This window comes from Panthera tigris, chromosome A3 (assembly GCF_018350195.1).
Source record: "Panthera tigris isolate Pti1 chromosome A3, P.tigris_Pti1_mat1.1, whole genome shotgun sequence".
NCBI lineage: Eukaryota > Metazoa > Chordata > Mammalia > Carnivora > Felidae > Panthera > Panthera tigris.
Window position 1 is genome coordinate 112,341,885 of NC_056662.1, and position 13,245 is coordinate 112,355,129.

At 39.5% G+C, this 13,245-nt stretch overlaps 1 protein-coding gene across 9 annotated transcripts in view; it reads right to left on the minus strand.

Moving 5' to 3' along the window:
• Positions 1-13,245, minus strand: part of LTBP1 (latent transforming growth factor beta binding protein 1) — a 398,718-nt gene that overhangs the window by 24,682 nt on the left and 360,791 nt on the right. For all 9 annotated transcript variants that reach the window (XM_042982189.1, XM_042982190.1, XM_042982188.1 and 6 more), the window contains 5 exons: positions 7,018-7,194; positions 6,163-6,249; positions 4,131-4,259; positions 3,309-3,449; positions 1,928-2,098 (listed from right to left, as the gene is read on the minus strand). In XM_042982189.1, the coding sequence (XP_042838123.1) occupies positions 1,928-2,098; positions 3,309-3,449; positions 4,131-4,259; positions 6,163-6,249; positions 7,018-7,194 (705 nt within the window). The remainder of the gene's footprint in view (positions 1-1,927; positions 2,099-3,308; positions 3,450-4,130; positions 4,260-6,162; positions 6,250-7,017; positions 7,195-13,245) is intronic.

Here is a 13,245-nt window from a genome sequence, read left to right on the forward strand (position 1 = left end):
TTTGTAGAAGGAAAGTCAAGATAGAAGCAAGCAGTGGGAGGGACAAACAACCCCAAAGTCCAGTGCTGCTGGTGACTAAATAAAAGTTGATGTATCCATAAAACAGTCTGTGCAACCACTTAAAAATTTATCATCTTTCCTCTATTCCAAGATACCATATTGTAAAATACATTCTGATATAACAGACATTATTAAAATGTAAAAAAATAGCTTGTGGCCATTGTTCAATGCCATCAATTATAAGATACCTCCCATTTCAGAGATGCTGAAGAGTGAAACAAAAAACGAAACGTGTCTTATCGACAATACGGAGTTCAGTTTTAAATAAGCTCTTTAATGTAAATATATGACAATAATATAAATATAGCTATATAACAACAATTAATGTGTAGGAAAAAGGTTTGCATGATTAAAAAAAAAAAAGCCCAACTGTTAAGAATGAACATCTCTAAGGAGGAGCAGAGTTCAATTGTGATGGGGTAGGTGGAGAGAGACAGAACCCCTTTGATTAATTCTTTAGAAGGGGTCTATTTTTGAAAAAAAATCAACCATAAAAACCACTGGCTAAGTACAATAGATCTGACATATATAAGAGCACTGTGAGAACATGTCTCAAGGCCCTGTGTACTCCCTTCCTATGGATTTTGCTTTCCTCTCCTTGTGGCATCTGCCTCTGGGGACAGAGGCCATAGTAATGCTAATAATCATTAGCATTCACTCCCTGTGTCCCTGTTCTACCTACATCCTCCCCTTCCTCAACAACCCAACAGGATAGGCATAAACACCTCTGTTGTACAAACGAGCTGTGCTGGGTGAAGTTATTGGACAGTTCTTGATTCCAGATCCACCCTGTCTGGCCCCAGAACCCATCCTCTTTCCACTACCAGGCTACTATCATCACCATCTATTTCTTTATGTATTTGCTCTTTATCCTTTGCAAGTCTTTTCTCTTTTAAGGCATATTCAAATCATTTTCTTTTTTATGCTACATTGGTTTTAAGTTATCGCCAATCTGAAAGGCTATAAAACAGCTCAAAAGTTGCATTCTCGTGAACTGAAAGTCAATGCATTTCCTCTTTTCAAGGATTTTTTCTACTCTTGCCCATTCTGAGAATTTGTTCATTATAAACTCCCTCACTTTATGCCCACATGGTGTCTTTCTAGCTTTAACAACTCGATTTCAGAGCTAAAGACAAAATGATATACCCAACACTTTCAAGGGCTTTCCTTTCAAGAGCAGTTAAGTGGCGGCAGAGGTAAGAAGTAAGCAGTCAGTGCACAGGCCAGGAGTCACCAAATAGCCCAGACTCAGCACCTTTCAGTCTTCCCGCAACACAAGGAGAAGGGATAAACCAGGAGCCTAGCCTGCTGCATTTCCCATTTGAGCAAAGGTTTATCCTCGGAACTAAACTTGAAATGAAAGGACATTTGTTTGCATACATTTCAATTCCTTTCTACTCTCTTCCTCTATTGTTATAACTCCTTTTTGGTCTCTCTCACAAAGAGGCTGTCATAAAAACCAGGACAGACTTTCTATAGCCTCTAATACTTTTTGCTCTAAGTAGAAACTGTTAGAAATGAGAAAGACTGTCGAGAAAAAGGAAGTATCGGGAAATAGAAATTCTAAAGATCTATGTCACCAATTGCTAAGTTGCATTATGTTTCTTTGGGTCATTTATCATTCTTTGGGGAAGGGAACGAAGGTTTCAAAAATTAATGGCAGGGTCTAGACTGGAGGTAAACCAGGAGCCATATGTTTATGCAACCCTGCTCTTACACACACACACCCCTATCCCCACCCCTGATGAAAGTAAGGAATCAGGAGTGAAGATGAAGATACAGACGTGAAAGAACAGTCAGGATCCAAAGGAGGGAGGTGAACCTGTTCCCAAAGGCCTCCGGCAGAAGGAACTGGGTGAGGGCTCACCTGAATCCTTCATGGGGCAGAGGGCACACTGCATACCCCAGGCCTCTCCATACAAACAGCAGCATTCAGTGTAAGTTGTCTGCTTGCCAACAAGAGGCCGGCTACACACATACTCATCACTCAGATGTTCCCAGCACAGATCCTGGTAGACATCAGTTTCTTCTATTTGTTCTGAAAGGGAAAACATGGTTCCATGACAATTGCACTGTTATTCCTACTTCATAAACACAGCGGTGGAAGCCAGCGAGTCTCAAAGTTTCCATCTCTATTTCTCAGACTGACTTCCAAGTAAAAGTCTGAAGCCAGCCTGGTCTTTCCATGGATCAAACCTCTGTCATCTCTAACAGGGTGTCATTCCATCAGCTGAAATTCAACCTGCCCGTCATGTTCCAATTAAATCCCTCCGTCTGCAGCTTCCCATCGTTGTAGAAAGCACTGCACGCTCTTCCTTCTATAGTCCATAATCCTAAAGCACTGATCTCTGATTTCCCAATCTTTCCTTTTTTACCTTGACCCTTCTGTCAATTCCTACCATTTTTTTCTACGTAACACTTTGCAGATTCTTGCTTTCTCACTCAATTCATTCACCAAAGCCCTAGTGACACTTCATGCTACAGTACTCAATTCCAAAGTTTCTGCCCTTCAATTGACTTCATCCAAAGTGGTTACTGACAGGGATGATGGATAGCTCAATTAAGCCAATTAGGAGTGGTGCATCACCTCACTGGCGACAGAGAGGGATTCCAATCAATGGACGCCAGGGGTCCCCACCACCTTGTTGGATTCCATGGTCTGTTGGGCCCAGCCTCTTCTGTGTCCTTCAGTCCAGTCAAGCAAACCTGATTATCTTTTCCTGAACTCACATCTTCCTCAGTTGCTTTTGAGGGTGAAATGTGACGAACAGGCACAGAAGAGCTCTGCCATCGGCTCAGCCGATCTATATTCTCTTGGCGATTAAATATGTATAGGGTACTGAATCTCCTACATACTGTTATGCATCTTATTATTTTTCTTCTTATTCTCTCTCATTTTTAAAAACTGTTCATCTATTTTTAAGAGAGAGCCAGAGAGAGAGAGAAGGGGAGGGGCAGAGAAAGAGGGAGACAGAGGATCCAAAGCAGGCTCTGCTCAGTCAGTGCAGAGCTCCATGAGGGGCTTGAACTCACCAACTGTGAGATTATGACCTGAGCTGAAGTCAGATGCTTAACTGACTAAGCCACCCAGGCACCCCTTCTCTCTTATTATTTTTAGCATCTCATTTTAATTACTCCAAAATACCCAAGGAGTCAATTTTTCTATTTCCCAGTAGCTCACAGTTCAGTCAAAAGGAAAACCTTGACATTTATTTGGACAGAGACTTGCATCTCACATCCAAACATACCATGTGATTCAGTTGGTCGTATACATCTTTTTTCTGAAGCATCCAGGACCATTGGATGGGTACAGAAGCAGTTATAAGAGCCTTCTGTATTAACACATTGGCCATCAATACAACTATTGGGGTCCTGACATTCATCCATATCTTAAAAGAAAAAAAAATTAAAGAAAATCAACAATCAGTTGTACCTCATACACTCACCAAACTTTATACACTGCTAAATTGAGTCTAGATTACAGAGGCTGCCACATTTTAATTAACTACACATCATCATCCAAAAGAGAGCAGCTTTGGCTATAAAAATATTAAGTTGTATTGATTGGAACAATAATGTTTCCCTGCTGCTGCTGACATTAAAGAAAGAAAGAAAACATTTAGGAACAGGATATGCTTAGAAATTTAAGATAAAATGCCTCTTTATGATAGTTTTAAAACTATTTCCTTTTGCTATGTTTTTCTGTCTAGTGTATATGGTTTTCTGCTTAAGCCTTAAAGTCTGGGTCAGTATTTAAAAATGACTTTCACTTGCATGGTATGAGTGATGAAACAGGAGGCTCCCCAGACCGAAAGAACACTTCAGTTAAACCAGTGACCTGAATTATAATTCCACATTGAATATTAACTCTTTGCTTGAAATCTGTTCCAAAAGTAGGAAGGAGGTTTTTTTATTTTCTTAAATCTTGCTCAAAAAAAAGATCCATAAACCATTTACAGGTCTTTCCAACATGTGACTTAGATGCAAGGCAATTTTTTTGACTACACAGCATCACTTATTTTTTTCCATCTGTATATTTTCAGAGCACCCTGTATCCTCCTAATACTTACCAAAGCACTGCAATTTGACGGGATCATAGTATGTCCCCTGCTTACAGTAGCATTCATAACCAGGCTGAGTGTTCAGACAGAAGCCATTTTTGCAGATTTCTTGCCCAAAGAGCAGGCATTCATCTGCATCTATGGGGGGCAAAATGGTGAAAGAGAAGACTGAGCTTTGGTCTTTGAGTTAATAACAGTCTAACGAATACTGGGCTTCAGTTGACTTAGATATTATAATATTCATAGTCCAAAGAATCTTCAGATACAACAGGAGAAAATTCTTAAAGTTAAGCCTAACTCACAGATGTAGAAACAGAATCTGTGACATTTGGGGAACAATGTCCAAAACATTATTGGAGGAGGTCTTTTTGTAAATATAATTTCTGGGTCACTACCTCCTATCCAATGAAGTAGTTTATGAACTTCACAATGCAGCCAACAGTATTTTCTCAAGAATATACCTTTTAAGAAATGTGCCTTTCTCTAAATGTGTATGTTGGCTCATGAACTAAATGGGATGAAGAAAAATCCCCACGAAGAGTTTGATGGAACTTGATGAGTCTGTCTCGGTGATAATGACCAGCTAATGGAAGCACAAGTTCTGAAGGTCTTGGAAGGCCCATTTCTCCACAGAACGTAAAGTGCTCACCATCTGTCTGCAAACCTCAGTTTACTGTGGTAAGTTGGGGACAATAGGAACATCTGCCTGACAGGAATGAAGCAATTAAATGAGAAAATCCATGAAGAAGATTCCACAGACTCTCAAAAAGTGTTTATCCCTTGCTTTCATTGCTATTATTATTACCATCAGTTCTAGCATTTTAGAGCAAATGTCATATCATAAAAAAAAAATCATAGGCTTCATGGATGAATCACTCAAAGTTACACAGCTGGAAAATGGCAAAGTCAAGTCCATAATACATAGCTGTTTGGATCTGCAACTAATATTCCAACCATTTACAGCACTGCTAAGACAGGGTGAGGAGGAACTTATTTTTATATGAAAGAGAGGGCGACTTTATGGTAAAATCAGGGCTCTGTTCCGTAATATGAAGTGAGATTTAACTATATGCCTGCAAAAACAAAGTATGATATTTGTGAACTTGAAAACTATTAAACACATACTACAAATCAAGGCTTCTTGTTATTTAATTGGACTGAATCACAGATTTATTTAAAAAGCACATATGGAATTTCTTATCCAGCTACTGAGTATCATTAAAATGGTAGTTCTCAAAAACGGATGGACAATAAAAATGTTTAGTCTGTTTTCTAGCCACTTAGCAGTTTTCAGTATTAGACTATAAAGGGAAGAAAAAAACCCCATAGTGTATATAAGAGGTCATAATATCTCCATCATGGAAATGTCAAAAGTGAGTAGTTAACAAGGAAATACTCATAGATGTGGCTTAAATTTCACCAAAATAAAAAGATTATGCATTTATTTCAGAATTATAGATTACCAGCATTAAATACACAAAACACATTTACTTTAGTTTTCTTCTTTTCCATTCCTTATGATGAATCGGTAGTCATTAGTCAAAGCATCTTAGCAAATAGTAGGATGAGTTCTAAAAAAAAGTCAAGAATCTTAGCTTTGTTGATGACCACAAAGACCAATATAATGATGGTCAAAATTATATGGTCTTAGCTTGTATTATTTATAATATACCTCTGGAATAAAAGCATAAATTTATTAAAATTTATTAGGCACCTCCTAGGTACAGAGTTTTAAGTATTTCTAGTATATTATCTCATTTAATCCTCACGCTAACCCTTGAGACATCATTCCTATCTCCAAGATGAAGAGATGGAAACTCAGGAGGGTCACATGACATCCCAGGGCTGCGTGGTCTTAAGTATTCTAACTCCCAAGACCAAACGCTGCCCAGAGTTGACAGGCACCTTCCCCTAGAAGAATTAAAGGCTTTCTAATCAGTTTCTATGATGAGAAGAGCTATAACTCTGTGGAGCCCAAGCCATGCTTTCACCGGAATGCTGATATGCACACGTGTTACAAATTCATTTGTTTGATTCTGACCTTTATAGTTCTCATCACCAGCATCATAAGAGGATTCTCCAGTGGGGACAAAGCCTTTCCCTCTAGGACACATTTCAGCGAATTCAGCTGATTTCAGGAGAGACCCAAAAAAAAAAAAAAACAAAAAACAAAAAACAGTTAAAAAGAGAAAAAAATAAACGTTCTCCATTAATGTGTGTTTTAAATTTTGAAATTCAGTTTTTGGTTTTTTTTCCCCCAGACTCCATTAACTTTAAGGCAACTCTTGTCATCTATTCTGGACAAATAAATTCAGTATAATTTCCAAAATTATGGATTAGGTGCGAATAGATCTAATGACTTTAAAATTTTTTACTTGTAATTAAAAAAAAAAAAAACCCTCCTAGTTCATGCACTTCTCATTTACCAACGTTTTGACTGATGTTATGACTTACTTCTCCATTACTGTGGTTTCTAGCATTTTAAAGGTTGAATAAGATTCCAGTCAGGCAAGATCTTAGCCTAAATATGCAAGCTCTAGCTACGGATAATTCGGGATCAGTTTTAGCTAAAAAAGACAGGTTTTAACTTAAAAATGGAATAAAACCGAATTGCCTTTCTGCCAAAATATCATATGGAACCATACTGTAATAGTGTATTCTGCGATGGACTGATGTTAAGTTTAAGAATTCATTTTGAGGTGGGATGAGGGGGATGGCTCCAGCTCTGAATGAAAACGTACTGTATGGTAATCTCATCTCAATGCCACTACGGCAGGTACCAGTCAATGTCATCCTTTCAAGGCTTCAATGCAGCAACCAAAATGAGAAGCTTCCAAGGCCCTGGACACCACGGGACCCAACCCAAGTGTGAACACACTGCTCAGCTGGTCCTTACCAGTCCCCACGACAGGGCAAGGGAAGATCTCACAGTTGTCTCCCCAGCCGGCACCGGAGGTACAGCAGCACTCTTGTTTGGTGACATTGGGGGCCAGCACATTATCGCAGAGACTGGCATCGTTTAGATTATAGTAGCATTCTTTCTTTTCTTCTTTGGGTTGATCATCATCTAAGTCTAAAGAGAGTGGAGAGAGTGAAAGGGGGGCCCTCTAGGACACACCAGATCAGTATCACAACAGAGCGGAAAACACAATAATAAAGAGATAGACGGGGGTGGGGGTGGGGTGGGGGGGGTGCCAGCAGCATTTCATTTACACAAAACGGCCTTCTGCTTCAGGTGTGGGTCCTTCCACTTCAAGATAAAAATGCACTGGAATCCGGAATTTTGATACATTTCTAACACACCCCAAGAGTGTAAATCTGTCAAAATCATTTTCTTTTACGTTAAACCAATTGCTATACTCCTATAAATTTGGCCGTGAGAAGAGTTTCCATATCTGCTTTCTTGCCAAACATAGGCCCATTCTATGTGAGCTATAACACCTACTTAAATCAATGAAAATTTTCCCCAACATTTGACCAGAGATGTGGGGCCACACAAAATATTTAACTCTTAGGTGGTTATTTGAATCAACAATGCCCCAATCTTTTCTGAACAGTACAAGACAGAGTATAATAACCAGGAAAACACTGCAATAACCCCAAATCTCTAAAATAACCTTTTGTTACTGAAAGTCTACTTAAAATGCTGCAAATATAGGACTTTGAATGAAACAATGAGTGCCAGCTAAGCCTTGGGGAAGAATTTCAAGGCTCAGTTCTAGTCCTGGCTCATGTGTGTTCTAGAGGAATATATTTTCCAACAGACTCAGTTTAACCCTCTGTGATAAAAGACAAAGTGATATGAGAGAATACAAACGATGAGAACAAAATTAACTTACTTTCAGATAATACTATAAATGATTTAATCCCATCAGATTTATAGCCTATGAACAAGACTGCGCTTTTAAAAGCTTTTAGAAGTACTGTATTTGGGGGCGCCTGGGTGGCTCGGTTGCTTAAGTCTGACTCTTGATTTTGGCTCAAGTCATGATCTCACAGTTCATAGGTTTGAGCCTACATCTGGTTCTGTGGTGACAGTGCAGAGTCTGCTCAGGATTGTCTCTCTCTACCTCTCTCTCTGCTCCTCCCCCACCTTCTCTCTCAAAATAAATAAATAAAACTTAAAAAAAGGTCAGTATTTTGAGAGTAGGCTTGTAAAGTGGTCTAATCTCTTCTCTACCATATGCTGCAGAGTTCAGTTACTGTGTATGATCCAGTCAGGACTTATTAATAGTTTTTATTTTATGCTATATCAAATAAAAAGCTGACTACTGCCGTGACAATTACTTAGATTAATTTCAATGAAATATTTTCATTAGAACACTTCTTAGATATGAAGGAACTACAAGGACAAAGGGAAAACATTTGCCAGTGAGGATAAGACCTGAAGGTCAACACCTACCTTTGTTTTGCAGTTGGTGCACAATTAATTAGGAAAGTTTAAGGCGTTATTTTCACAATAGTGCCCTATATACTTACTTTGGCAGGGTCAGATTGACTGTAAGGACTAGATTAATACGCCACTTAGCAAAAGTGTTCCTAAAATAGAATTCCACAAAATTCTATCAGAAAAGCAACTACCCTTTCTTTCCTCCTAGGGCAAGGAAAACAAGCAAAATGGCAAACAAAACTCTGATGTACACAGAACATCAATGAGAATGTAGAAGACCCCTTTCACACTTGATTGTGGCTGTTAGATCATTCTATCTTTGACATAATTCAGGCTGGATTCTAAGTCAGTGTCAATAGCTGATGGCAAATTCCAACCTTGAATACAGGTCCAGGAAAAAGAGGAAATGCTGATTTCTACAACAGATTATGAAGTGGTTTTAAGTCCATTTCCTTGGATGTGAAATCAGATAAAACTTGCCACAGCCCTCATCTCTTCTAGCTTTCAAGTGTGCAAAAGACAGAAATGTGTTGTGCCCACACGCAGAGAGCAGTCAACCACCCCTTCCTTCTCTTTACGAGGGGCTCCAAGCTCTTATAAACAGAATTCTTTGGGAAAAGGGCGTTTGAAGTTATTATTAAAATCCACCATGAGTCTTGCAGAAAAATTTATAAACTTTCCCCCAACACTTGTAAATTAATTGGCAGCCCATTACTAATGATTTTGCTCATTTTATTCAGTTGACCTAAAAGTACAGCTATTAATGTATGCATTTGGAAATACAAATCAAATCAGCAGCGTAATTAGCTTGTCAATCAAGTTTACAGTCTGTGCAAAGAGAGGGCTGAATAATTGTTTTCTTCTTGCGTTCCAAGTTGTAAGTATGTCATGGCATTTCTTACAACATGGAATACTATACAGTAGGGCATCATGAAAACTGCTATATTCCTAAGTAATCAGACACCAGAGGCTTATGTAGGAGACAAAAACATATATATATAAACAAACAAACCTAGGCCTGTTTTCTACAATGTTTGTTATATTCATAGCACATAAACTAAGAAATAAAATTATCTTTTTCTTTTTCTTTTTTGGAAGGAAACTCACAAGTTTTTGCATAAGGGAGACAACCAGTAATATCATCCTATTATTCAGGTTTCACATCGGTTGTTACAAGTCTTGTTTTTTATCCCAGCAGTTTGAAAGCTCAATGTTTATACAGCTGAAATTGGGGGTTAGTCAGGCCCTCATCTGTGTTTGGAAAGAGATGCAAATTCTTTTCAAAAAAACCAGTCCACAAAGGTCATTTTGTGAAACAACAGCAATTTCCCTATCTTTCTAACCTTTAAATAACTAACTTCCTAGAGCATTTTTCCACTGGGGGGAAAACTCATCAGTAAACACAATGCAATGTGATTTCTTTAAAGAATCTCTATGAGTTTAGGTCACTTGCTGCCACAGGAAGAATGGTTAAATTGCCAAGCAATTTTAAAAGATCTAATCAATGGATAGTAAAGTGCCAGGCATTAAAAAGAATAAATTTTATTTTTATTAAAGATTTTATGAGTAACATGAGCCATACTACATACCTCATGCCACAGACTTCTAAGAAATATACTACCTCTCCTCCGGTATCTTTGGATTTGATTTTTCAATTTTATTAAGAGGTTGGCATCACATGTATGTATAAACAGCAATTTGCATAGTCTAATCCTAGGGTATGGAAGATGGTAAGAAGTGAGTTTTTTGAACTTTTACACATGTTTCTGAAACAATTTTTACAGAGGCCCTTTCTTGTGATCCACAGAGCAACTCCATGAAACAGTATGTGCAGGTTACAAAGCATCCTTACTTTCCAGAAGAGACGATTTAGGTTGGGTCCAATGTCTCATGCCTGTTGCCTTTCCGAAACCTCTTCTATGGGGCTCAGCTTCTTAGCGTCTCAACTAGCATGAGTTTGTTTTATTTACTTATTTTTTAACTTCTTTGAGACAAATGGGGAGGGGACAGCAGATAATCCTTGCTGGTGTAGAGTTTAGCCACCAGGTCACATAGAGTATAATCATGTTCCCTGGCTCTGAAGAGAAAGTCATGGATTGAGTCATATGGTGCCACTTATGAAGAGCACCTTCTAGAAACATCTTCTCTCTTGGTTCCTCAGAAAGAAGAAGATGTGGTGTTCATTTAGAGGATGGTTTCCTTCGGTCTAATCTTAGCCTTGCTGTCAGGTTGAGGAAATCTGCAACATTTTTCTAATTAAGGGAGACACGAGCATTCTAAATGGGCCCCTGTCTTTCAATTTACATTTGCAAAGTATTCTGAAGGCTTTTATGAGCTAATCTCCTTCATACCCTTCTGGGACAGTCAGGTTTACGACAATGACCAAAGACCCATGAGCAAATACCCATGAGCAAACAATGCCTCCAAGTAAAACACCTGCTAGAGTCCTAAAAAGGCATCAATTTATCTAACTCTGACCCTGGTAATGTTCAGTAAATTACTTTCAACTCAATCATTCACAAAGCTTTATTCCATTTTTTATTTTAAAATCACCATAGGCACTAATGTTTTATACCAACTCATGTTTTTTATTGCTTTTCATTATTTTTTTTAATGTTTATTTATTTTTGAGAGGGAGAGAGACAGAGCACAAGCAGGGGAGGGGCAGAGAGAGAGGGAGACCAAGGGAGACCCAGAATTCGAAGCAGGTTCCAGGTTCTGAGCTGTGAGCACAGAGCCTGATACCTGAGCTGAAATCAGACGCTTAACCCACTGAGCCACCTAGGCGCCCCAACTCCTGTTTTTTATGGGAAAAGAATTTTTAGCATAATATTCTAAGAAGGAATAAAAGAGAACTTGAAAATTCACATATTTCCTTTTTTTCCTAGTTTTCTCCAAGACTTGAAAAATAAAAAGTGTGTGTGTTTTTCAAGTTTATTTATTTTGAGAGAAAGTGAGAATGCAAGAATGAGTTTGAGAACAAGTGAAAGAGGGAGGGAGAGACAGAATCCCAAGCGGGCTCTGCACTGTCAGCACAGAGTCCCATGTGAGACTTGACCCCACGAGCCATGAGACCATCACCTGAGCCGAAATCAAGAGTCAGACGCTTAACCAACTGAGCCCTCCAGATGTCCCGAAAGTGTGTGTCTTTTAGGTGGAATTCAGGAGACAGCCATTGTTGAGTTTCAGAAAACAAGCACGGACAATAGGAGTGGGCTGAACAGGAATGAATGCAAGGAAAAAGGGAGAATGGGAACAGATGGTAACCTTGATGGTAAAGATATGGACCAAGTCAAGAGATTAGAAAGCCAAGCGTAAGAGAAAAAGCACTTGGAAGAGGACTCCTCCACCCAGTTCCTGTCCTTAAGTCAAGCAGATGGGGGAGTCAGGCTGTGACAAGGCTAAGGGAGCAAGTGTAGGGCGCCTAAGCCACACTCCACAGGGATAGGGTGGGCAGGGCTACCACAGAAGGCTGCCTGGAGAGCTAACATGTGAACCAACTTCTTCAAAAATAACTAGAGAAACTGGACAGGAGATAAGGTGGACAGGGGTGAGGAGGAATAAGAAGGACGACTGTACTCAGGTCTGGGCAGAGCGGGGTGAGGGGAGCGGTGGTCTGCGAAGGAAGTCACTGAAGGTGACAGAGAGCCCGGGAGGCGCTGTCATGCAACAAGCGACAGCCGTGTTCCTGATTTAGGCACTGGGTAGAGGACGATGCCACTGAGACTCACCTCATGGCCTCAACTTAAAAGGCAGGCAATAAATACCAGCCAGGTTGAATGAAGGTTCTTTGTTTTTGTTTCTTTTTCCAGCAAAGGAACAGAAGAGAACAGGGGAAGTGAGCCTGAGATAACAACAGGCTGGGGCTGGGCAGGGGGGGAGAAAGCCTGTGATTCATGGAGACAGTACTGGACACCGGGAATGTCAGAACAAGACCGGGGTGAAAGAGGAGGCTCCTGAAAGAAGAAGGACGTTCCGTGGAGAAAGAAAAACGGGTGTGACATGCAGAGACGTGTGAGCAGGTGGCGCCCGTGGAGACAGAGAAGAGGCAGGATGTCACAACAGCAAGCGTCGTGGCAAAACGCTGTCACAGGTGCATTGTGAGGGCCTGTGAAGATGACTGGGACAGTAATGCCACATCTGAGGTGACAGGTAAAATATCAGGAAATGTTTAAAGGAAATGTACCAACCCCTCCTCGTTGGGCCATATTTATAGCAAATGCCAGGGCCCCAAATGACTGCTGCCGCACCAGTGTGGGCATCTCCTGTCTCAAGAACATGCAATGGCTCATATCCAGTTGGAGTCTGTCACTTGCATCAACTGCCATCAGTTCATTCAAACACGGACATCTCCTCACTTAAAAACTCAGATGTTATTTTACATCTTATATATAGCAAGTAAAAAATTTCATAAAGGTAAAAGCACAGTTTGGTAATTAGTAAATTCTTCTATGCTCTTTGAACGTGGGAAGAAACCTGATTCAACTTTTTTCCCCCCCAACAAATGAGTATGTTATCCCTAGCCTTACCTACATTTATAGTATAGATCTATTACAAATACACAGTAAGACCTCAGGAGTTTTATGGCATTTTACAATGTTTGCATTTTAAATACTATGCTCTCACTGTCTTTCATTTTTTTTCCTATCGAAGGTCTTTTTTTCTAATCAGAAATTATTTTTAAAAAACTGTCTCAACGTTAATTTATTTTACAGGTTAACTAAACACATAAAA